General features: G+C 41.2%; 1 protein-coding gene and 1 long non-coding RNA gene across 3 annotated transcripts; both read left to right on the top strand.

Moving 5' to 3' along the window:
* The first annotated feature begins 602 nt into the window (after positions 1-602).
* On the top strand, positions 603-6,780 carry LOC113007157 (uncharacterized). 2 transcript variants are annotated; one of them, XR_013906397.1, is made up of 3 exons: positions 603-788; positions 991-6,500; positions 6,703-6,780. XR_013906397.1 is itself a non-coding variant. In XM_080298901.1 (2 exons), the coding sequence occupies exon 2, from the start codon at positions 1,752-1,754 to the stop codon at positions 6,114-6,116; it is 4,365 nt and encodes a 1,454-aa protein (XP_080155027.1). In that variant the 5' UTR covers positions 603-788; positions 991-1,751; the 3' UTR covers positions 6,117-6,668. The 2 variants fall into 2 exon arrangements, 1 of the variants encoding a protein (XP_080155027.1); XM_080298901.1 differs by lacking the exon at positions 6,703-6,780 and having other exon boundaries at positions 991-6,668.
* A 16,136-nt stretch (positions 6,781-22,916) lies between these two features.
* On the top strand, positions 22,917-23,675 carry LOC145425710 (uncharacterized). The gene is made up of 2 exons (XR_013906442.1): positions 22,917-23,157; positions 23,235-23,675. It is a non-coding gene; the product is annotated as an uncharacterized LOC145425710 (long non-coding RNA).
* Positions 23,676-23,968: the final 293 nt, after the last annotated feature.

Raw genomic sequence — 23,968 nt, forward strand, 5'->3', positions numbered from 1 at the left:
GTCCTACTAGAGCAAATGAAGCTTCAAGAAGCTTTGTGCTGGGGTGAACCAATTGGATGAAAAGCTTCAGTGCTTCATGAAGCTTCATCTGCCCATCACTACCCCACGGGGTGAGATCTTGCGTGGAGCAGCAGATTGAGGGAGATCAGTGGTTTTGTATGTCTTCCAATTTCTAATAATAGTCTTCCCAGATTCAGTCTTCCCAGCATGGTGCAGGGCTACAGTTTTGTTTCTGGTGTCCTTTGACAACTCATTGGTCTTGTCCATAGTGGGGTTTGGAGTGTGACTGTCTGAGGTTGTGGGCAGGTGTCTTTTATTCTGATAATGAGCAGAAGAAGTTACAGGTCTGTGAGAGCCAGAAATCTTGCTTGTAGGTGACCAAATACTTGTTTTCTGCCATAATTAGCAAATACATTCTTTAAAAATCAGTGTGGCTGCCGTCAGCAGCAGTTATGCAATTTGAGACAATTTTATGGTTCAAGTTACAATGAATAAGTGAAATACTTTATTGTTAATATATGTGTGTGATGTAATGTATGTTGTTGGCTGGAAATACATTTATAAGGGTTACAGAATGTTTCCGGGGTGGAACCATTGTTTAGTCTGTTGTTTGGGGTGACAATATTTTCAGTTACACGCCACACTCGGTAGAGCGCAGCATGCTTTTCGTCTCTCTCTGGTGGTGGTAGAAACATGTAGACGTATGCAACGGAGTGTTCGACTATGGGAAAGAGTGACACTACAAGAAGCGTTTCATTTAACCCCTGCAAGTTAATGCGGCCAATGAGGTATGCAATTTGTATATGTTGTGATAGAAAATAAGATGTTTGTTTGTGATAGAGCGAGTGAGTTTATGGTAACCACGTGTATATGTTAGCATTTTGTGAAGGTAAATTGTAAGTATTTGTGTTGTTTAATGATGTACCTTATTGTTTATTCTCTATGAGAACAATGTACGGCGGAAATTGATTATTTTATGTTGTTGTACAGTTCTCACGGCATCGTTACGGCATCTCTGGTGGCATCGTTGGTGGCGCCCGTGTGCAATAAATGCCAGTAAATCAAGAACGCCTTGTGTTCGTTTTTCAACTTGGAGGGAGTTACAGTGAGAACTCAGTCTGCTCGGCATGAGGCGAGGAGACGAGTAGCGGTGTCGTCATCCACTGAGCAAGAAGAAATTCATCGCACGCTAGCATCAGACAGATAAGACTATGCATACGCCAGTTAACCTAAGCAGCAAACAGTTGAAGTTTACATGGACGATCCTTTAAGTGATGCATTTAAAACAAGTTAAATGTTAAGAAGTGGGTCAACTTTGACGACTGTTTAACGGAACACTGTAAGAACTGAAAGTAATCTGTGCTCTGCATATCTCCTTTCTAAGTTCATGGTTCTGTCTAATAAGATTTTTTATAGGTGAAGTCATTTTACCTATTCGTGTTATTTGGATGCTAGAAGTGTTGTAGAATTAAGTGCTGCGTCGTATGTGTTGTTGGTTTAGGAACAAAGTTCACCATATTTATACGACTCAAGATGGTATTCATTCAGATATTTTATTAAGGTTTAAGGTGTTGTAAAATCTTGAAGGTATTATCCATTCTTGATGTTTTGGACAAGTTCACCTAAAGACAAGGTTAAGCTTGTAGCTATTAATATTTCAGGCAATTGAGCTGGTCTGTTGTTAAACCGCATGTCTGTTAAAGGTATAGCTAGAATTTATTTTGTGCCAAGTAATAAGTAAACATCGCAGAATGGATCAAACAACTGAATATGAAACTAAGAACGGCGACTTACTTGAGGATAGTAGTGCCACAAATGTACAGCAGTCATGTGAAGAAGAGCCACGAAGAAGTCAAAGACCTCGAAAGCTTACTGAAAAGGCTCAGCAACTGCATGATTATAAGTCAAAAAAACTTCAGCATCGTTTCACTACAACTTATGATAAATGGAAAGCAAACGCCAAGCAAGCTAAGAAAATGATAAAGGGAGCCCCCTCTGTTGAGGTTGTGAAGGATTTGATGTGTAAGTTAAGTTGTGCATCAGCAGATGTGAAACACGCATATGAAGATTTGCGCAAATGTGCTTCCCCAGACAGTGAGATCCGTCGTAGGGCAGACACCTGTGACGCGGTATCCAAAATAATCTTGGACAATGCAACCACTTACCTTCAGAATAAAGATAACGAAGACGTTCAGATAGAGGATTTAGTCTGGCCTGAGTCTAGTTCAGTGTTTTCATCTTCAGCTTCTCAAGGCACAAGTAAGGGTTCTCAAAGAAGTCTAAGCTCTGCAAGCAGTTCCAGCATAAAGTCACAAAAGTCAAGCCTTTCCTCCATTAAGAGACAAGAGGCCGTAGCAGAGCTAGCTGCTACACAAGCTGCACTAAAGGTCCTGCAAGAGATAGAATGTGAGCAACAAGAACTTGAAAGTCTTGAAGAAGAAAATCGAAAGAAGATTGCATTACAAGAGGAAGAAAATGTGGCAAGAAAGAAAGCACTGGAAGAGAAACGCAGACAAATAGAGCGCTTACAGACTGTTAAGGAGCTAAGTGCGGCGAAGGCACGACTCCAAGTTTATGAACAAGACATAAGCTCGGATGAGGAAATAACAGAGTTACTTCATAACCACGCAGCTCAACAACATAGATCTCCAGGAGTTGTAAGGAGTCCACGTGAGCATCCCGTGATACACCAAGCAGATAGTATCACAGTCCTCGCTGAAGCAATAGCAGAGTCTATTAATGTAAGCCGTCTCCCAACACCTGAACCATCTATCTTCATGGGTGATCCACTAAGGTATAGCGATTGGAAGATGTCATTTCAAACCCTGATAGGCAGGAAAAACATTCCAGTAGGGGAAAGAGTCTATTACCTTCGTAAATATGTTGGCGGACCTGCAAAAAAGGCCATTGAAAGCTACTTCCTATTAGGAACGGATACAGCTTACAACTCAGCATGGGACATCCTGGAAGAAAGGTTTGGAAGTTCATTTGTGATAGCTAAAGCTTTCAAGGATAAGCTTGCCGCATGGCCCAAAATCGGACCCAAAGACAGTGTTGAGCTGAGGGATTTTTCAGACTTCCTTAGAGGCTGCCAGGCTGCAATGTCCCAGATTAAGGGTCTGGAAGTATTGAACGACTGTGATGAAAATCAAAAACTTCTAACAAAACTGCCAGATTGGCTGGTGGCCAGTTGGAATAGGAAGGTGATTGAGATAGAAGAAACTTGTAATGTGTTTCCTACTTTCAGTCAGTTCGTGGAATTCATCACAAAGGAAGCAAAAATAGCTTGCAACCCAGTGACTTCTCTTCATGCCCTGAAGTTTAATGATGGTGAAAAGGTAAAGATAACAAAGGCACGAAACATTGGTGCAAAGGTGCTTGCGAGCAACTCTGAAGAGAATGCAGAACGTAAGAAATGCACTTTTTGTGAAAGATGCAATCATGGCATACAGACATGCTGGAAGTTCAGGGAAAGACCAGTTGAGGAACGCGTTAAGTTTGTTCAGACAAGGAAGTTGTGCTTTGGATGTTTACAACCAGGACATCTCTCAAGGACCTGCAAAAGAAGGAGTCTTTGTGAGACATGTAAGGAAAAACACCCAACATGTTTACATGAAGACCGTGAAAGAGCAACCAGAAGAGAGAAAGGCAGTGATGAGCATGGGGAGAGTGTAAAAAACTCGAAATATGCTAAGTCAACGGAAGGAACAGAGAGCAAACATACTCCTGAACCATCAAATGAAGCCACGTCAAACAGAGTAGTGCAAGGTATGGACAGCATGTACTCCTCTACGGTTGTCCCAGTTTGGCTATCTACATCAAGTAACCCAGAGAATGAAATTCTTGTATATGCACTACTTGACAACCAAAGCGATACCACATTCATTATGCAAGATAAGGCAGAAGCTCTGGAAATGAAAGGGGAGGCTGTGCAGTTAAAACTCTCCACACTTTCATCCAGAAATACAATCATCCCGAGTCAAAGGTTAGTTGGACTGCAGGTGAGAGGTTTCTATTCATCAAAGAAGATTTCTCTCCCTGTAACCTATTCAAGAGAGTTCATCCCTGCCAATCTAAGTCACATTCCTACACCAAGAACGGCAAGAGCTTGGACACACCTAGAGCATCTTGCAGAGGAGATCGCTCCATTGATTGAGTGCGATGTAGGGCTTCTCATAGGATACAACTGTCCACAGGCTTTGCTGCCCCGAGAGGTCGTCCCAGGTAAAGACAATGAGCCATTTGCTCAAAGGACAGATCTTGGATGGAGCATAGTCGGTTGTGTTAGCCCATGTGTCGACTATGGTGATGCTATAGGAAGCAGTCACAAGATTGTCATGAAGTCAGTGAAACCTCACCTCCAGACATCTAAGAAGCTCACAAACGAAGTGAAATATATATGTCGAACCCAAGTCAAGGAGTTCATTTCACCGCCAGATGTGCTGAGGATGCTTGAGTCTGACTTCAGTGAGAGAAGAGTAGAGGATGCTAATCTATCTCAGGAAGACTTGCGTTTCCTAACCATCATGGAAGAAGGAATCAAAATCAAGGCGGATGGTCACTGTGAAATGCCGCTCCCCTTCAAGAAAGATCGACCAAATCTCCCAGACAATAAGACGTGTGCAGTCCATAGGCTTCGATGTTTGAAAGGAAGATTTGAAAAGAACAAACAATATCAAAGGGACTACACGACCTTTATGAGTGAAATCATAACAAATGGGGATGCAGAAAAGGTCCCAAGAGGAGAAATTAACAACAGTCCTGTGTGGTACATTCCTCATCACGGGGTGTATCACCCACACAAGCCAGGAAAAATACGGGTTGTATTCGACTGCTCAGCAAGATTTGAAGGCGTGTCACTAAATGATCACCTTCTTACCGGACCAGAATTAACGAACAGCCTGATAGGTGTTCTCTGTCGCTTTCGCAAGGGACAAGTTGCCATAATGTGCGATATCGAGCGTATGTTCCATCAGTTTCACGTCAAAGCAGAGGACCAGGACTACTTGAGATTTCTCTGGTGGGACGATGGAAACTTCCAGGCTCAACCATCAGTCTATCGCATGCGAGTGCATCTATTTGGAGCTGCCTCTTCCCCTGGTTGTGCAAACTTTGGGTTGAAACATGTTGCTGCCCAAGGACATGGTCACTACAGTGAAACGACCATTCAGTTCATTGAACGAAACTTTTACGTGGACGATGGGCTCACAAGTGTCGCAACCAAGGATGAAGCCATTAAGTTAGTAAAGGAAGCAAGGCAACTCTGCAGTGCTGGCAAACTGCGAATTCACAAATTCATTTCTAACGATCATGGGGTACTTGCATCCATTCCAGAGAGTGAACATGCAGATTCAGTACGAAACCGCAACTTGGTTCTTGGTGAGTCCCAAATTGAGAGAGCTCTGGGAATCAAATGGTGCATTGTTGCAGACCAGTTCCATTTCAGAGTGATTGTGGATGAACGCCCACTTTCCAGAAGAGGAGTCTTATCAACTGTGGCATCCATCTATGACCCTCTCGGCTTTGTGGCACCATTTGTTCTGGTTGGAAAGCAAATACTCCAACAGATGTGTCAAGACAAGGTTGGATGGGATGAACCACTGTCAGAAGAGCTCAAACCACGGTGGGAGTCTTGGCTATTGGATTTAAGGAACCTGGCTGACATCAAAATTCAGCGCTGTTATCTCCCAGAAGGTTTTGAGAAGGTCGAAAGATATGAACTGCATCATTTCTCAGATGCGAGTGTTAAAGGGTACGGTGAATGTTCTTACTTGAGAGCAATCAGTGTTTCAAACCAAGTCCACTGCTCTCTAGTTATTGGCAAAGCCAGGGTGACTCCTACAAAGGTCACCACAGTACCCAGGCTTGAGCTATCAGCAGCAGTTATTGCCGTGCGAACGAGTGACCTGCTTAAAGGGGAGTTGGAAGTTCAAGCCAAAGAATTCTTTTGGACAGATTCGAAGGTTGTTCTTGGATACATCAACAACGAGGCTAGAAGGTTTCACATATTTGTGGCAAATCGCATTCAGCGTATCCAAGAAGGTTCCGATCCAGACCAATGGAGATATGTGACTAAGGGACTGTATACACTTGCCTTTACAACGAGGTTCAGTTGAAAAATCATTAATGATTTGGTGGGAGTGTGGCTGCCGTCAGCAGCAGTTATGCAATTTGAGACAATTTTATGGTTCAAGTTACAATGAATAAGTGAAATACTTTATTGTTAATATATGTGTGTGATGTAATGTATGTTGTTGGCTGGAAATACATTTATAAGGGTTACAGAATGTTTCCGGGGTGGAACCAATGTTTAGTCTGTTGTTTGGGGTGACAATATTTTCAGTTACACGCCACACTCGGTAGAGCGCAGCATGCTTTTCGTCTCTCTCTGGTGGTGGTAGAAACATGTAGACGTATGCAACGGAGTGTTCGACTATGGGAAAGAGTGACACTACAAGAAGCGTTTCATTTAACCCCTGCAAGTTAATGCGGCCAATGAGGTATGCAATTTGTATATGTTGTGATAGAAAATAAGATGTTTGTTTGTGATAGAGCGAGCGAGTTTATGGTAACCACGTGTATATGTTAGCATTTTGTGAAGGTAAATTGTAAGTATTTGTGTTGTTTAATGATGTACCTTATTGTTTATTCTCTATGAGAACAATGTACGGCGGAAATTGATTATTTTATGTTGTTGTACAGTTCTCACGGCATCGTTACGGCATCTCTGGTGGCATCGTTGGTGGCGCCCGTGTGCAATAAATGCCAGTAAATCAAGAACGCCTTGTGTTCGTTTTTCAACTTGGAGGGAGTTACAATCAGACAATGTGATTATCTGGATTTTTTTGTTTCTCATTTTGTCTCTCGTAGTTGAGGTGAAACCAATGATGAAAATTACAGGCCTCTCTCATCTTTTTAACTGGGAGAACTTGCACAGTTGGTGACTAAATACTTTTTGCCCCACTGTACTTGCTAGTCCTGTGAGAAGCTTGCATCTCTGAAGTAAATACACATTATGAGCACAGACAGGCCGAAATCTTGATTTTAAAAAAGTTAGAAACATAACTAAAACTATGAGATTTCCGCTGTCAAACAAACAGTTTACTTGAGAGCAGTCCTGAAAGTCCTGGATGAAGACGTAGCATCACTGAGGGGTTCAAAAGCAGCTGAGTGTTTTTAATTTTTGAAAACATAATTTGTTTTGTTATTTTATACTCTGTGCAGACAGCTAAAAAGCGTATTTACCAAAATATTTTCTGTATATTGAGAGTAAAAATACATTTGGTGGCAAAATGACTCATCTGAGCCACGTTCCCACCACAAACTCGAGTTTGATTTAACAAAAGGGTCCTTTGTTTAGCACGTGTCATTCAAAGGGAGCACAGTGGTACAGTTCAGGGATTAGGGTCAGTTTAAAGGTTTGGAGGAGAAGAGTGAGGAAAGGGTCAAGGTTAAAAGTGGCATGGAGACTAGCTCAGCTACACAAAGCAGGAACATGTATAAACCTGCAAATGAATTTAGCTTGAATGCTGATTTTATTGTCACTTAATGATGTTTTATAAGTGATTACTTTCCTTCGAGTACCTGAATAGAAACTGAGAGGCAAGTTGTCTGTAAAACATGAGAACAAGATGCATCATACTGTCCTTTTTTTAAATCTTTGAGCATTCTTTGAAATATCTCATGATTTCTACTTTTTAATACTTCTCGTGTTTCCATGTAAACAAATTACTGTTTCCAATGGATTCATGATGCAAAAGCAAGACAGTTATATAACATTGAGTAAACATTCAGGTCTGCAAAAAACAGAAAAGAAAAGTTGGAACTTAGTTTTCTTGTTTATTTAAGTTTTAATAGGTTTTATATAACAACAATAACAGTCATCTCAAAGCATTTGTTTTTTATGGTATAAACACACTTTCGGAGTGAAAAGATGGACGTGGATGGGGAGAGCTCGAGTAAAAACAGCATCAACAGATCAGAAACTTTCTTATAAAAGAACCAGGAGGCTCATGGGTATAGAAAAAACATGAATCCCATAATCTTCATCATTGCTAACATTACATTCAAAGTGGACATGTGCAGAGGAGGGAATGGGAATATACTGGGCCAAAGATGTTGAATATGGAGCTGCCAGACAGCAGGAAAAGAGGGGGCATGCAGAGGGGTGGTGTTCCAGAGGAGGATGCTGGAGACAGAGCGAGATGGAGGTAGGTGATCCGCTGTGGTGAACGGGAGCAGCTTAAAGAAGGAGATGCTGATGTGCTCTTTTACAGTGCAATTAGTGCTTAAAAAACATAAATAAATAATAGCTTCATACAATAAACTTTGAATACTCTGAATTTGAACTATTTAAACTGTAAGTACAGCTCCACCTCGCAGCATTCTTTTTAAAAATATGAGGATTTCCAGCTGGTGTTCATGAAGCTCATCGAGCAGACAGGTTTTTGTTTTTTTTGGACTGTTTTTCAGACATTTTACAAATAATGCTGTTATTGAATGTTCAAAACTTTAAATCTGAAAATGTTTGCTGGACAGATCGTTGATGTTTTGCACCAAAGAAAAAAGAAAAGTTAAGCAATTATTTAAAATTTCTTTTTGGATGAATAAATCCTTAGTTTAAGTTCTTTAGCGTGCCTTAAAGAACAGGTTGAAGTCTTTCCCAAAGATCCAAATACACAATGTGATAATTTCAGTCAACACTGAGTAGGGATGGGTACCGGTATCCGGTGCCATTATGGCATCGGTTCTGACATAAACGGTAGACATAAACCAGACTGAAAAGCAGCGCACATTTCGGTGCTTTTTTTTTCCTGAGCTGTGATACACTTCTAGCCAATCATTTTACGTTTCCGAGGATAGTAGGCGGGCCCAGGTACGTACGTTCTTTTAGAGCAGAGCTACAGATTAAAAATGTCCAAGGCGAAGCGGTCAAAAGTCTGTCTGTACTTCACAGCAAAATATGCAAACTCAGCAGCCTGCAACAAGTGCTTTAAGCCGATACTGTGATACTGTCAAAGGAGGTAACACCTCAAATCTGATGAAACACCTGGCGACGCAAAGCGTTTTTTTTAAAAGCCGAGAAATGCGCCGTATTTGATAGCTTGCTGCGAGACCTCACACCGAGCACATCTACTGCGGGTGGGTTGCCTGTTATTGGACCCGCAGTTAGCAACATCCCCCAAGAACACGAAGAGGAGAGTCCTGGCCCCTAGCCCTGCCAGTGTAGCAGAAATGATGACGGATGATGATGGCAGCAGCAGCAGCCGTTCTTCTCTGCGTGAGTAGCTTAATGTTGTTCGTGTGTAATTTACGTTGAGTAGGCTAACCACGTTATTACATTAATGCATGTAAGGTGAACTAGCAAACATCATCATAGCTACATGCGGCTGTCCTCTTGTTTGATGGCAGATACTCCCTTCACCCTGGCCAAAAAGACTAAAATGACCAAAGAAAAAGTGGAAAACAGCTAAACATGAGAGGTTTTTGGACAAAGTTTGTGTTTTTTCCATTGTTTAAGCGCTGCTTCCAGCCAAGAGTGATACCATATATGCCCCATAGCTGCAGAAAAGGCTAACATTGTTATCTTTTTACAAAAAACAGCTGAACATGAGAGGTTTTTGGACAAAGTTTGTGTTTTCCAGTCTTTAAGCACCGGTTCGAGCACCGTTTAAGCACCGGCACCGTTTCAAAAATACTGGTTTGGCACCGGTATCGGATAAAACCTAAACGATACCCATCCCTAACACTGAGAAGCTGTTTTTACTCCATTCAGGAGTAAAAACCTCAGAGGCATTTCAAACATGCTTCAATTCATTACAATCAATTCTGTGGTGATGTTTTTTGCTGCCATATTTTCTATACATCAAAAAACTAACAATGGCAGCAAAAAGAAGCACAGCAGAAACAGACAGACCAACTTTCAGAACAGGTACATCCTCCTTCCCTCCATCCTCCTTCCCTCCAGCCTCCTTCCCTCCAGCCTCCTTCCCTCCATCCTCTGTGTCTCCTCCTGTCTGACCTGCAGGAGAGAAACAGGTGTGAGGTGTCAGCTGTCAGGTAGGTGATGAGTGAAGAAGAGAACAGAATCAAACTGCTGTCAGACATTATCTACTGCACTCTGATCACATCACTCAGACCAGCTGCTTTCTACAAAGTCTCATCAACAACATCTTTAGAAACAAACATCAACAAGCAGGAAGCAGCTTCACCTCTGATCACACACACACTCAACTCTACTCACTCACCTGGAGGATCAACATGAAGGTTGATGGTGCTGCTGATGGATGTCCATGAGAGTGTTTTTCTCACAAAGACATGACACTCGTATGTTCCAGTGTCATTGACCGTCACATTCTTCAGAATCACAGACACGTCTCCATCCTTCATCTGTCTGTCCTGCAGATCCACCCGGTTCTTAAAAGATGGATGCTGGTACTCTGGAATAGACAGATTGTCCTGGTACAAAAGAACATATTCTGACTCCAGATCAGCTCTGCTCCATTTTACTACTATGTTGTTGTTTGGAGCTCGACATGTCAGAATGACGTTGTGTCCAGACTCAGCTGTGACGTTTTTGTGGTCTGAAAAGGAAACACAGAGCAGAGAGGTTACAGATGAAAGTTTGATCTGTTCACTTCTACACCAGCCAATCAGCAAAGAGTTGTACACACTGGGTTCAGCACATTAGGCTAAATGTTCATCACACACACACAATATGAACCTGCATCTATGAAACAAACTGTGTCCTGATTGTTCTCACATTAAGAAATGAATCAAACAAACATGTTGAGGTAGTCCGACTCGAATGTCAAGGAAGGTTGTAGGGAAGCAGACTACACAGAAATTTCAGGTTTGCAGACGTGAGCAATTTATTTACAATGAACTCCGTTTAATGTGTAACTTAACAAAACTTTCCCCAAAAGTAACTCGATTAACAAAACCCATCAGTTCATGGACCTGGTAACACAGCTCACCTCTCCTCTGAATCTGGCTTTAAATAGGGCCATCAATTTCCCTCCAATTAGCCCAGCCTGTACCTCTCACTTAAACTGAGGGATCTAAAACTCTACACAGATGATTAAAAAGACACAAAACCTCCTCACACTTCTAATTGACACATTTACGTAACTAAATGGCTCCGTTTACATAAACAAGATTCAACAAACCCCTTCAGAACTTGAAACAAACAAAATGAAGCATTTCTATGGAAAAAGAAACCCCTCCGCTTGATGTCACATCAGCAGGACTTAAAACAACAAAATGCTAGGCAGGCGTTTTCCACCTGCACACCAGTTGGTGGCGATAATGCACCATTTGCACCAACCGGCAATAAACCCTATACAGAAGAAGGCGGCGTTTCCCACACGAAGACTGGAAAGAAGCAACAAAGTATGAACAAATGACTTAATCTGTGATGAAATAAAATATAAAGAAACATGTAACTGGGTATTTGTCTCAATTTGCAGAATGTTTGTTTTGCCGGCAACAGACAAACCCGGGATAGTGAGTGCAGCAATGTTACTCAACAAATGGCAAATCAAAGCAAATAAATAGAAACAGAGAAACGTGCAAAAAAAAAAAAAAAAAGGTCAACTCACATGGGACAAAGGGAGAGCATTGCAACTGCTCATCCACTTTGTCACAGCACCTAATAAAATATATGACATATTTGTGAAATTTCATGTGTTATTAGCCTTTATCTGTGTGCACAAACTTACTAAAATGCTCTCAAGGTGATGATGAGCTGTCATGTCAGGCATATGAAACAAACATACACATACCTGCATATACTGTGCCTTGAAAAGGTTTTCATACCCCTTGAACTTTTACACATTTTGTCGCCTTACAACCACAAACTCAAATGTTTTCACTGAGTTTTTCTGTGACAGACCAACACAAAGTAGCACAAAATTGTAAAGTGGTACAAAAATGATACATGGTCTTTAAAAAATAAACAAATAAAAACTCTGAGAAGAACTTTTAATCAATGAATCAATAATAAACCTTTACAGCAGTTTGTCCATGTTTATCTGACACCACTTTAAAGTTAATACAGTAATAAAATCTCTTCTCTTCACAGCTTCATTATACAAACTGTTATGTAAACGTGTGTGAGTCTAAACACTAACATCCACTTTCTAACATGACAGAAGAGGTTTGGTGACAGCTGAGACCTGCGTCCTCTCTGTGAGCAGCTGAAACTAAAGCAGCTCCAACATCTAACAGCGGGTAAGAAATAGATCGATAGGATTTTAAAATCAAACTCACCTGCACAGGTAAAGCCCACGAGGGAGACAGACAGTAAAGTCCAGCAGAGCGACGGAGATGTTACAGCAAACATGTTTCATTAGGCACATTCAAAGTGCACGAGTGAAGTAATGTGGGAGAGTGGAGCCGGCTGTTTTTGTTTTTTTTTCCTTTTTTCATGCGTCACGTCCGCGCTTGTTATTGGATAAGCCTGCTGTCAATTATTCACTGTTTCGCTAACACTGGCTGTGCCTCCCCGGTAGACGAGTGAGTCCTCCCAAAGGCGGAGTCACTCCCAGAGGCTCCGGTGTCAAACTAACTTTAGTGAAGTGAGCCGGAAACGCAGCTAGAGGTTCCACACATATCCACTGTACAGTTGTGACTCACGGCTTCAGGTTTCCTTAAAGTGCCCGCTACAGCATTGTTTGATAGACATGAAGAAAATCTTTCTTTTATGTGAATTTAAGATTAGCAAGTAAACAACAGTTAGCTAATAAACTTCATGACATCACACTTTAATAACATAATGAAAATCTAATATGTCAACAGTGAAATGGGGTCAGCGGGGGAGCTGGCCAGCTCCCTCCTCCTCCCTTCCTTCCCTCCCCATCTCCAGCTGCCTCCCTCTTCCCGCTCCACCACAACCACCCACACATGCAGGACCTTTGAGTAGCAGGACCTTTGAGTAGGGGTATGTCACCAGGGTGCAGAGGAGGCTACCCCCCCCCCCCCCGGTCCCCTTCTGGCTGCCTCTGCCTCAATTTTATCCCACAACTTAGACATTCACATTATTCACACTCTCATTACACATACATATAGGATCTTGGGGGTGGGCACGATACACGGAGTCCAAAGTACCATCAGGGTGTACACCCCACCCCTGGCATCGTTGCCCACCTCTCAATTTTAAATACACGTAGACATTGAGGGCTAGCAGGAGGGACCATGCGCTTACCTGCTGCTCTCTGGCAGGTAGCTCCAAGCCCTCCTGGGTTTTAAATGCACCTTAGAACACACATGCATCAACACTACAATGAGCGGGTGGAGGGAGGTTTGGAGTCTTCTCTCACCCCCATTCTCTGCGACCTGCTGGAGCGGGGGGGCTAGGAGGAGGAGTTGGCCGTCCGACTGCGGTCTGGAGTGTGGGGCCTCCCTGCTGCTGCGGAGTCGGGGCGGTCTGCCTCCCCCCACCGCAGGGAAAAGGGTAACACCACCTGGGTCTGGGTGCAGTTCCCCCCTCCAGGGGTAAGGGTACCTAGACCCGGTTCGTAGAGTACGCTTGGGGAGTGTGATCGTGTGTACAGCGTCTCTTTATGTCTGTCTCCACGTTGGTTGAGTGTGGAGTAAGTGCATATGAGAGCATGGGGGGGGGGATGGATGTTTGTATCTGTGTGTGCCTGTATGTCTGTGTCTATATGTCAGGTTGGGTGTCAGGCGCCACCTCTCTGGGGACATCTCAGGCCCTCCAAGGTTTGGAGGCCTAACTCCACCCACCACCACTTCCCCTGCCAGTGGCGGACCCCCTCAGACATCGGTGCGTTGGTGGTTCTTTGTGTCCGGGGATGGGCGTCCAGGTACACACCGGCTCACTCCTTGGCGGCCGCTTATCGGGGCCTGGAGCCTGGGGCTCGCTCGGGCCACTTCGGAGGTGGGGTGCCCCCGGCCTCTCGGCCTGGGGCTCGGTCACTCAGGCACGGCTGGCTGCCGGCGGAGCTCACGGGCGCGTCACTGCAACTCCCCCTGGCTTCTGCTCCACGGCTGCTGAGTGAGCCCTCATCTGGGACTCTCCTCAGCTCTTTCTGGGACAGTGGCGCAGCTGCCCCTCTGTTGGTCTTCCTTGGTCTCTTGTGTTCTGGGGGCCTCTGGATGTCTGGAGTTTTGATCTCCTCCACACCTGCTTCACGCCCTGGAGGACGGGGCTGTGGCCCCCCCACACCCTCTAGCAGATTATTACATGAAGGAACCTTTTAAAAAAACAAGCGCGTCCATGCTCACAGGTGTACACACGGGTGATCACACCCACAAACTACACCCTTTTTGGCTCCTACCTCAAAGCACACTGTGTTCTGTTGATCTTATGTGCTGCACAATAATGTTTAATATTTAGTATTTACTGTCATATTCCGATATATCATTGTGATGTTGTTTTTTCTATTACTCTTGTTCTCTTCTGCTTGCTTTCTTTTTTCTTTCTCAGCAGGTGATCCAGGTGATTGATATATGCATTTTTTTTCTCTGCCCGTTCTGTTGGTTTTTGTCTTTTGCCCTTCTCCCCCGTCCCTCTTCTCAGCTGTTTCTCTTTCCCTCTTTCTTTCTCCCCTTCTTTCCCCCAGTCAAGTCTGTCCCGTATTCAGTAAGTGAAAATAAAATAAACAATAAAAGGTGAATCAAATGGACCATTACGGCAAGGCTGGGATGGTCAGTTTGGTAAAGTAAATCCGTTGGGCATCTTTCTTTGCCTTTAGACAACAATTCTGATGGCAAAAGAGCCAAACGGGACAGGCAAAAAAAAACACAAAAAAAAAAACAGTGAAATTTATCTCACTGCTATTTATTTATTTAAATCAAATTTTACAGCAGTGAAATTTAACTCTGTTTGAAATGCTGATCTTCAGGAAACATTAAAGGTGCTTTTATTTCTGTTTTCTATATTCAAATGTTGTTCTTTTAATATACTGGCACCACTACATTTATCTGAAAGCTGACTTATAAGAGTAAACTTTCAAGCTGTGATAATTGAATGAAGACTGGACCGATATATGAAATATTCCCTTATTGTGAATCATTCCATATCATAACTGTTTGAACTCAGATTGAAAATAGACTTAAAAAGGCTGATTGTTGTAAATGAGTCTGACGGGTCACATTTACACAGCACGACTGTTGAAACTGAAAATCCTCATTCTCTCACCAGCAATCATTTCGGCACTCAGCAGCTTCCTGTTTGAAAATTATTTTAAAAGTTAGATTTGCAGAGATTCTTCTTGAACGTCACCTATAAAACACTCAGGATCCCTTTAGTTATATTTTTGTTTTATTTAACATTTATACTTGTATTTCTTTTTGTTTTTAATTTCATAAATGAAGCTGCATGTGAGGCATGACCCCTAGTGCCAACAGTGAACGCATCACTCTTTCACTCTCTCTCTAACAGCAGCTCTAGTTCACTCTGAATAGGGTGATGACATCATTGCTGTAACGAGTTTGTCGATCTGAAGCTTTTGTATTTGCTTCAGGGAAGTTTATCACTGTAATCAGCGTCAGCGTGTGTTACATGAACAGAGTGCTCAGTCACAGCTTGTATGAGTCGTACATGCTGTCTGACATTTGAAGACTTTTCCTAAAGTGACCAAAATGACAGATTTACACATTTATATCGTTCTACAGATGTTCCAGATGTTTACACATTGAAGCTGTTCCTGGTCACTTTTACCTGAATCTGTTCAGATGTTACATCTCAAATCAATGAGACAATGTTAGTTTTAGGGAAAACTGAGGTGACAGAGGTCAACTGAGAACCTGAGGTTGTCATGGGAACGGTCTTTGAAAATCATGGGAAAGTCTCTAAACAGTGAAACAGCAGAGGTCACACAGAGGTCATACAGAGGTCAGAGCATGTTCGGAGAGGTGGTGCTTTAGCACAGACCCAGTTTCTGTCCCCTCAGAGCAAAAAGGTTGCTGATTCAAATCCTGCTGGGCTCTTTGTGTGGAGTTTACACTCAGCTCCTCCAGAGTGGATTTCCTCCATCTCTGCTGTGTACATCCCACCCTGTACTAATGCCAGTACTAATCAGCTGCTGTATTCTCTCTAAAGACCACCAGATGGCGATAGATGTGGTTGTAAGAAGACACTTTACTGCTGAGTTCATGGACTCAGTCACTTGTTTTCAGTCATATTGAATAAAAGATTATTTTGAAAATACTTGTATGTTTAAAAATGGAGGAATACCTGAGTGTTATTGTTGAAGTCAGAGTCTCCTTCACCAAAGAAGTGCGACCATGACGAGGTTTGGAAAGGCAGATTGAGTCAGATGGTTCATGGAGGGTAAAGTACCTCCTCTCACTTCTGCAGACACAGTCAAGTCCAGATTTGTTGCCTTTTTCTGTGCTTCACGATTTTTGTGATTCTTAGTTTAAAAGTGACTTTCGTATTTTTGAGACAGGAGGACAAAGACAGTCCTGCAGTCTGCTAAAGGACTGCAGCTCATAACTTTCCTGGAGGCTGAATATCTGTATCCTCTTGGGGTGCTGCAAATAAAACAAACAGCATCTATTTGACAGCATTTATGGAAGCTATTGTGTTAATATATTGGACGACTGTAATGGAAGTTTAAATACTTTTTCTGACACTAAAGTTAAAGAGGAAAAACTCTTCTCTGTTGAAACCACTTCCTGGCTGACACTGAAACACTGACGTGTCTCCATCTTGTGTTGACTCCACCATAATAACTTTTCTTGTAGTTCTTTAGGTTTTCTGTTAGCAGCATAAAGAGATCACATTCTCTCAGTGTTCAGCAGAACCAATAAAATGAAAATAAAGTGCAAAGACAGAAGGTGTAAAGAAATTTTCTTTACAAAAATACAAAGTAAATATGATCCCAAATTTGACTTTGAATCATTTCACTTATTTCCTTTTTAAAACGACATTAAAAAGATTTAGTAAATCACAAAGAAATCTGAATTAATTTTTTATGCCGTTTTTTTGTGAGTTATTGTTTCCATCCTCCACACAAAAGTGCTTAGCAGGTTTTTTGAATATGTGGCCAGACAGAGACAGATCTCATTTTTTTAGTGATTAGTAGTTAAATATATGTGGCTTTAACTGTGAGATTTACAGAATTCCTTTAAACTCTGAAAACTGTGACAAATGATCACAAGTCATTATCTTGTTATTATGTTATGTTGGATGACCTTTACAGTATATGATGGTTGGTTTTTGTTTGTTTTCTTTCACCACAATCCTCTCAAATTCAAACTCTAAGCTTAATTCCTTGAGTCAGACCAAGCAGAAGCCATGTTTGTACAGTCTTTGGCTTTTCTGCTACTGTAGAGAAATTAAACTAGTGTTTGAAAGACAGGTTCAGGAAATCATTGCAATGCTGTGTGCTCCTGTGTTCTGTGTCTTGTTCTAGATCCCTATTTTTGTACCCCTGGCTCCAGCACTGCCTTGTTTTGCTTCTTTATATTTCAAACGACTCCAACATTGTTTTGAGTTCATTTTTGTCTTGTGAGTCCAGCATCTTCATCCCTGTCCTGCCTGCCACACAAATGTTTAAATGAAATATAGACGTGCTGCTCAACAATATATAGTAAAAAAAAACCCAACAACAACTTGAAAATAAATAGTGTGGAGAATGTTTGAATCCAGAATGTGGCAGAGCCAAAGCAGAAAGCTGTAAAACAAAGAAATACTTGAATATAGTATAAAATATGACAAATTTCAGATGACTTGAGTAAATGTACTACTTTACATTGTTTCACTAGTGATATTAGCAGATTGCCAAAACTCTAATCCAACACACTCTGTGTAGGACACGAAAGCGAAAACTGTTTCATCTTTTCTCCACTCATCAGTGCACAACTCAGAAAAAACCCATGATATCCACAGTCTGGTGGATTTATTTTTACTGCTGTCACATTTAAATCAACCTGAGTGTCATTTCTCTTTAGTTCTGATCTCACTGCTGAGCTGCACAACAAACCAAGGTCAGTAACCTTCTTCTGTCACAATTTAAACCTGACATGAACTAAACCTCACTAAGTGTCCTTTTTTAAGCTTTGTTGTAGCATGACATGATAATCATACATCAATTGATCACTGCATCCTGCTGAATATTTAACCCTCATAAGTATAAATGAAGTATAGTCAAATAATTTATTTTATGCACATAATATTCCATAAGTCTTCTTCACAGCTCGTCTGACTGTGAGTCCCAGCAGCTCTCAGTTCTTTAACTTTAAAAAGAGACATGCTAGCTGCTCACCCTGTTTACAGCCCTCGTGCTAAGCTAAGCTAATCAAACCACATTATCACTCAAGCTCAGGGCCCAGTCCCAGTTAACACTTTCCCAGTCTGAACTGGGACTGTGTGTGATGCAGAGAGGTGGAGATTGGAGGTCTTAATTGAACTACGAAGCTTGTAATCATGTTTCCTGTTGTTTGAACTGTGTGTTTGTGTTCAGACTTTAAATCAGAGCCAGACGTTGCCTACTCTTCACTGAAGTAGTCCACCAGTCCAACCACTGTCCAGTTGCTGTTCGCTAACTGGTCCAGACCAGAGTGTGTTTACTTGTTTAAAAAAATGTGTTTTATGTCTTCTATCACTGAGCTAGACTTCTATGACTCAAAGGTAACATTCTGTTTTCAGCTGGACTCTTTAAAGTGTTCATATTGCAGGAAAAATCGGTGACAGATATTTAAATAAGTTCATATGATTTATTTGTTTAGTAATTTTGGAGCAATTTTTATTTTGTTTATATTTTCTTGATTTCTGCAGTCTTAATAAACGTTTGTCTCACTTGGGTTTCTCATTTGGTTCTGTGGTTTTCAAAAAGTCTCAAATGAAAAACTTGATATGTTACAGTTTGTGTGTGGCTAACCTTCAGTGACACTCTTCTGTGCAAAAAACGATGAACATTGAACCACAGGTGCAGACTAAAAACAGCAGGGGCATCATTCAGTGGCTGTACGATGCGCAGGAAAGCTTCAGTACAGGATATGTGTGTGTTTGAAACTGAAGAGTCTGATCTATTTATCTCTCATAGTCACCTAAAAACCTGTGAGCAGAAGCTGATATTATTAAATACATTCACATTTTTATTGTACAAATGAAAAAAAAATCTTTGGTAACATTTATTGTTTCTCCTGCATATTAAATATCTCAGTGAAGCTTGAAATTGCCTTGAATGAACCTGTCTGTTACCATCTTCTAATAATCCTGAGTCTTACATCAGTGAAGCTGCTTTATAAATGTAAATATAAACATTTAACATCTACTAGTTAGCCATTGAAATGATTTGTATTAAGGTTAGTTTTCATGTAACTCATAAACCAAACAAGAATTTTAGAAACTAGAAGATGTTACAAATCAGTTTTTTTATGGGATTTTCATTAGAGTATGTCAAACACATGAAAATCTTATAACGGGATAGATGGGAGCCTAACCACATATCAGGTTTTCCAACTGGTCACACCTACAGATCATCTGCAAGCGTCAGTCCATGGAAATTCCCGCCTGACCTCATCTGTCCATCACCACTGCAAACAAGAAGGGGCTCAGAACAGATCCTTGATGTAATCCCATTCCCACCATAGATTTGTCACTCCAATCACTGACCTCTCCACTGCTATGCTGTGTTCATGCATGCCCTGCACCACCCTCACATACTTCTCTGGCACTCCTGATTTCCTCATGCAGTATCACAGTTTTCTCTCTTGGAATCATCTTGGTGTCATCCTAGACAGTTCGCTTTCCTTTAAATCTCACATCCATTCTATCTACACAACATTAACAGATTACGTTCTTCTCTTTCCACCCAGTCTACGTCCATTCTTGTCCATAGTCTCGTTACCTCCTGTATTGACTATTGTAATTCTCTCTTGCATGGTCTCCCCCAAAAATCCCTCCATAAACTTCAACTGGTTCAAAACTGCTGCTCGCATTATTACCAGAACTCCGTCCCACCAGCACATCATCCCTGTTCTTCAGGAAATTCACTGGCTCCTTCTGAAATTCCGGATAGTGTACAAACTTCTTCTGCTCACCTCCAAGGCCATTCATAACCTCGCTCCTACTTATCTCCTCTGCCCACTCACTTCGATCTTCTATCCAGCTTGCTGTGCCTTCCTTCCACCTCACCACCATGGGAAGCAGAGCTTTTAGCTGCTCTGCTCCCAGGCTGTGGAACTCTCTACTCCCAAATATAAGAAACATTGATTCCCTCCCCCGTTTAAATCCCTATTCAAAACCCATCTATTCAAATCTGCATATTCACTGTGAACCTATTGTTTGTTTATTTTATCTTGTGCTTTTGTTTTCTTATTTTTCTTCATTGTCATTTTTCTTTTGTGTTTTATTCTATTGTTAAGTGCCCTTGGGTGTTTTGAAAGGAGCTTTCAAATAAAATGTATTATTATACTTTTTCTTGATCCACTATAAGGAATTTTATCCTAGCGTTCCAGTGAGTGGGGTAAAGGAAGGAAGCTGGCAGGTGAGTCAAAGAAGATTGGATGACATGGAAAGTGTTGTTCCTCATTTTTTTCAGAGCTTGAGAGAGACATCATTGCATTGAATCTTTATTTTGACTATATTAAAATAGTACAACAACATGGAAAAATGAGACATAAACAAACAAACAAAAGGAAAACAAAGCAATAATAATTATAAATAACTTGCATGTTCAAAAAGGAGTAGAAAGAAGCATGAACTTATTTAATCCCACTCTCTTTCCCCTATTTAGTAACTAATAGTCTACACTTTTTTGCTGTTTATTCCCTGTCCATCAGAAATTCTTCATTACATCACATGCTACATGTATATATATATATATATATATATATATATATATATATATATATATATTAGGGGTGCAACGATATTCGTATCGATATTGAACCGTTCGATACAGTGCTTTCGGTTCGGTACGCATATGTATCGAACAATACAATTTTTTTCAAATTTTTTTTTTTCAATTTTTTTTTTTTCAAATTTTTTTTTTGTGTCCCGTTTGGATCTATAGCCATCAGAATTGTTGTCTTGAGGCCAAGAAAGATGCCAAGAGGATTTATTTTAAGTGGATCATCATATTGGTCCATTTGATTGACCTTTATTATAATTATGAATTTATTTTATTTTCAGTTGCAAACGGGACAGACATGACTGTGGGATAGGACAGGGGGAAAGAATGAAAGAAAGAGGGGGAGAGAAAGAAAGAAAACCAAAGGGGAGAAAAAAAAGAACAATACAAAATTTGTAATTTATTTTATCAACTTTCCTTCTGACGATGCTGTCTGTGTTGAGCGCTCAGTGAATCTGCATTTGACTACTCCGCCTAGGCTCGAGAGTGCAGCCTAGGCGGAGTAGTCGAGCGCAGATTCACTGAGCACTCAACACAGACAGCATCGTCAGAAGGAAGAGCGCAGGGCAAGCTAGCGAGACAGAAGTGGACCTCCCCACCCTCATTCAGATCTGGCGTTTGGAATTATTTTGGTTTTCATGTGACGTATGACCCTGAAGGTAAGCGAGTCATGGACTAAAGTAAAACAGTATGTTGGATGTGCCATGCAATGCTCAATTACATGGGTGGGAGCTAGTGTGTTAGCGCAGTTAGCTCGTTAACGTGTTGGCCGTCTAGCCCCATGCACGGGGCGATCGGCGGTAGCTCGTTAACGGAGATTTGCCGTGTTGTGGCGTTAAGGTCATTTCAACGAGATCAACCTGAAAGCACTAGTGGGAACACAACGAATATGACTGCACATTTACACCGACATCATCCTAGTGCAAAGACAAAAACAACAAGCATGCTACTAACTTTAGCCGAGTCATTTAGACAGCTGTTAGCACAGGATTCTCCTTATGGAGACCTGATATGTTTAATATGCTGCTGAGAATATAGCCCAGAAGAAACGGATAGTATAGTTTTTATTTTGGAAAGAGACATTTCTCTGTAATAAACTCTCTTTTCCAAAGATGAGTGATTCCTCAATCAGATACAGGGCTCGCAATATCGCTAGCCCGACGTCCCGGGGCTATCTCTCCCCTGCCTGTCGGGCTATTGTAGGAAGGAAAAATATATGTCAATGCTTTTGCATTCTTTCAGAAATGTAGCTGGGTAATTATGTCATTGGGTGAGCCACTGTCAATATGTGACATATTGAAGTCGCGTTTGAATTTGCGCTTGTTTTTTTGCTTTCACTTTGCAATCGCGCGAACTGTGTATAGAGAGCGACAGCACTGATCTGTGAGTGATGATAATTTGTGCACCAATTCCTCTGACATCGTCTTATTAATTGTTAGCTTACTATGCAAACATGACAAGTGAAATCTCCCGCAGCTTAAACATGTGAGAGGTTGATCGCACAGAGAATCGCTGAGCTTATGTGAGTGCGGCAGGATATATATTTCACTACGATGACCTGGATGATTGAGAACCTTCACAGACAGATATATATTTTAGTTCTGCTGAGCCAAATAAGACAGGTCAGGGTGAAGAAGTGACAGCCAAAGAAAAGCTTACCACAAAACGGAGAAGTTATGACAAATCAGACTATAAGGCAAAAAGAAAGTGCAGCTTTATGGTTTCATGGACAAAAGAATTTCTGTGGCTGCAATATGACGAGCTAAAAAACAACACGCACAAGGGTTAGGGTTAAATTTAAAAACTGTACTTTTGTGTTAAAATATATATTTATAATTTTAATAAATGACAAATTAAAAAGGCATGAACATTTTTTTTGTATCGAAAAAATATCGAACCGTGACACCAAAGTATCGAACCGAACCGAACCGTGAATTTTGTGTATCGTTGCACCCCTAATATATATATATATATATATATATATATATATATATATATATATATATATATATATATATATATATATATAAGGCTTGCTTCATTTATGGGAGGAGCTGAAAATGATGACGTCGGAAGCCTCGCTGCCCGGCTGTACCACGTGACTGGTTCATGAAGTGGTTCGAACTTTGCCGCGAGATATGACAGCGATATAAACCCTCAGACTTCATTCAAAATGTGGGTGTTTGATGGAGAGTTGCGGTTAGTGAGTTTGGAGACAGTTTGGAGGTTTATGAGAGTGAGGAGAGAAAGTCAGGAGAGAATGGAGCCAGCTAAGAAGAGGAGGATGTCCTCCCCTGTGTGGGAACATTTTGATCTTATTCCTCCCAACAAGGTATGTAAATTTCTACATTTTCATAATACTGATGGTGCAATACAATTTATGTTGAGCTGTCTTGACTTTTGTACAAGGTGAAGTGTTTGCTATGTGCCAGGGAGCTGGGATATAACAACAACACCTCATCCATGCTTAGGCACTACAGAGCTTTGCATGAGAATAAGGGGAACACCGATTGTGGAGCAAGACCAGGTGAGCCATCAAATGCAATGATAATATAGCATGCAGTAATGTTACTAAATGATATAACAATATTATACAACTGTTATAAGTTACGTGTGTGATATTTATATTTGTGCTTTATCTGTATTGTCTTTCCTCAGGAGAACAATCTCAAATAGATGAAGACCTGGTTAGCATGGTGATTGAGGACTCCCAGCCATTTAGCATTGTGGAGGACAAAGGATTCAAAAGATTTGTTAAATCATTAAATCCTAGCTATGTTCTCCCCACTAAAAAGGTCATAAAAGCAGTGAAAATTTAGTTTTTACAGAATAAAATGTGAACAGGCAGGACTGAGGCTCAAAGCCTCAGTGTGTAGCTGTCCATACCTCAACGTTACAAAAGCACAACCACTGTCCACACCCCAACCACACCTCACCTCACAGTAAATGATCATTTCCATTTCAAGCATTTCCAAATAATCATTTTCCATACTGCCAGTATAAATATACACAGTATACTGCCATCACTACAATATACATGTTTTACACACTCCTTTTGTTGTTGACATTTACAGGCTGTGTGCAAAAGGCCACACTCTTCAAATTCATGCCAACTAATATTTTTACGTCCAGTAGGTGTCCTA

This window comes from Astatotilapia calliptera, chromosome 3 (genome assembly GCF_964374335.1).
Source record: "Astatotilapia calliptera chromosome 3, fAstCal68.1, whole genome shotgun sequence".
In the NCBI taxonomy this organism is placed as follows: Eukaryota; Metazoa; Chordata; class Actinopteri; order Cichliformes; family Cichlidae; genus Astatotilapia; species Astatotilapia calliptera.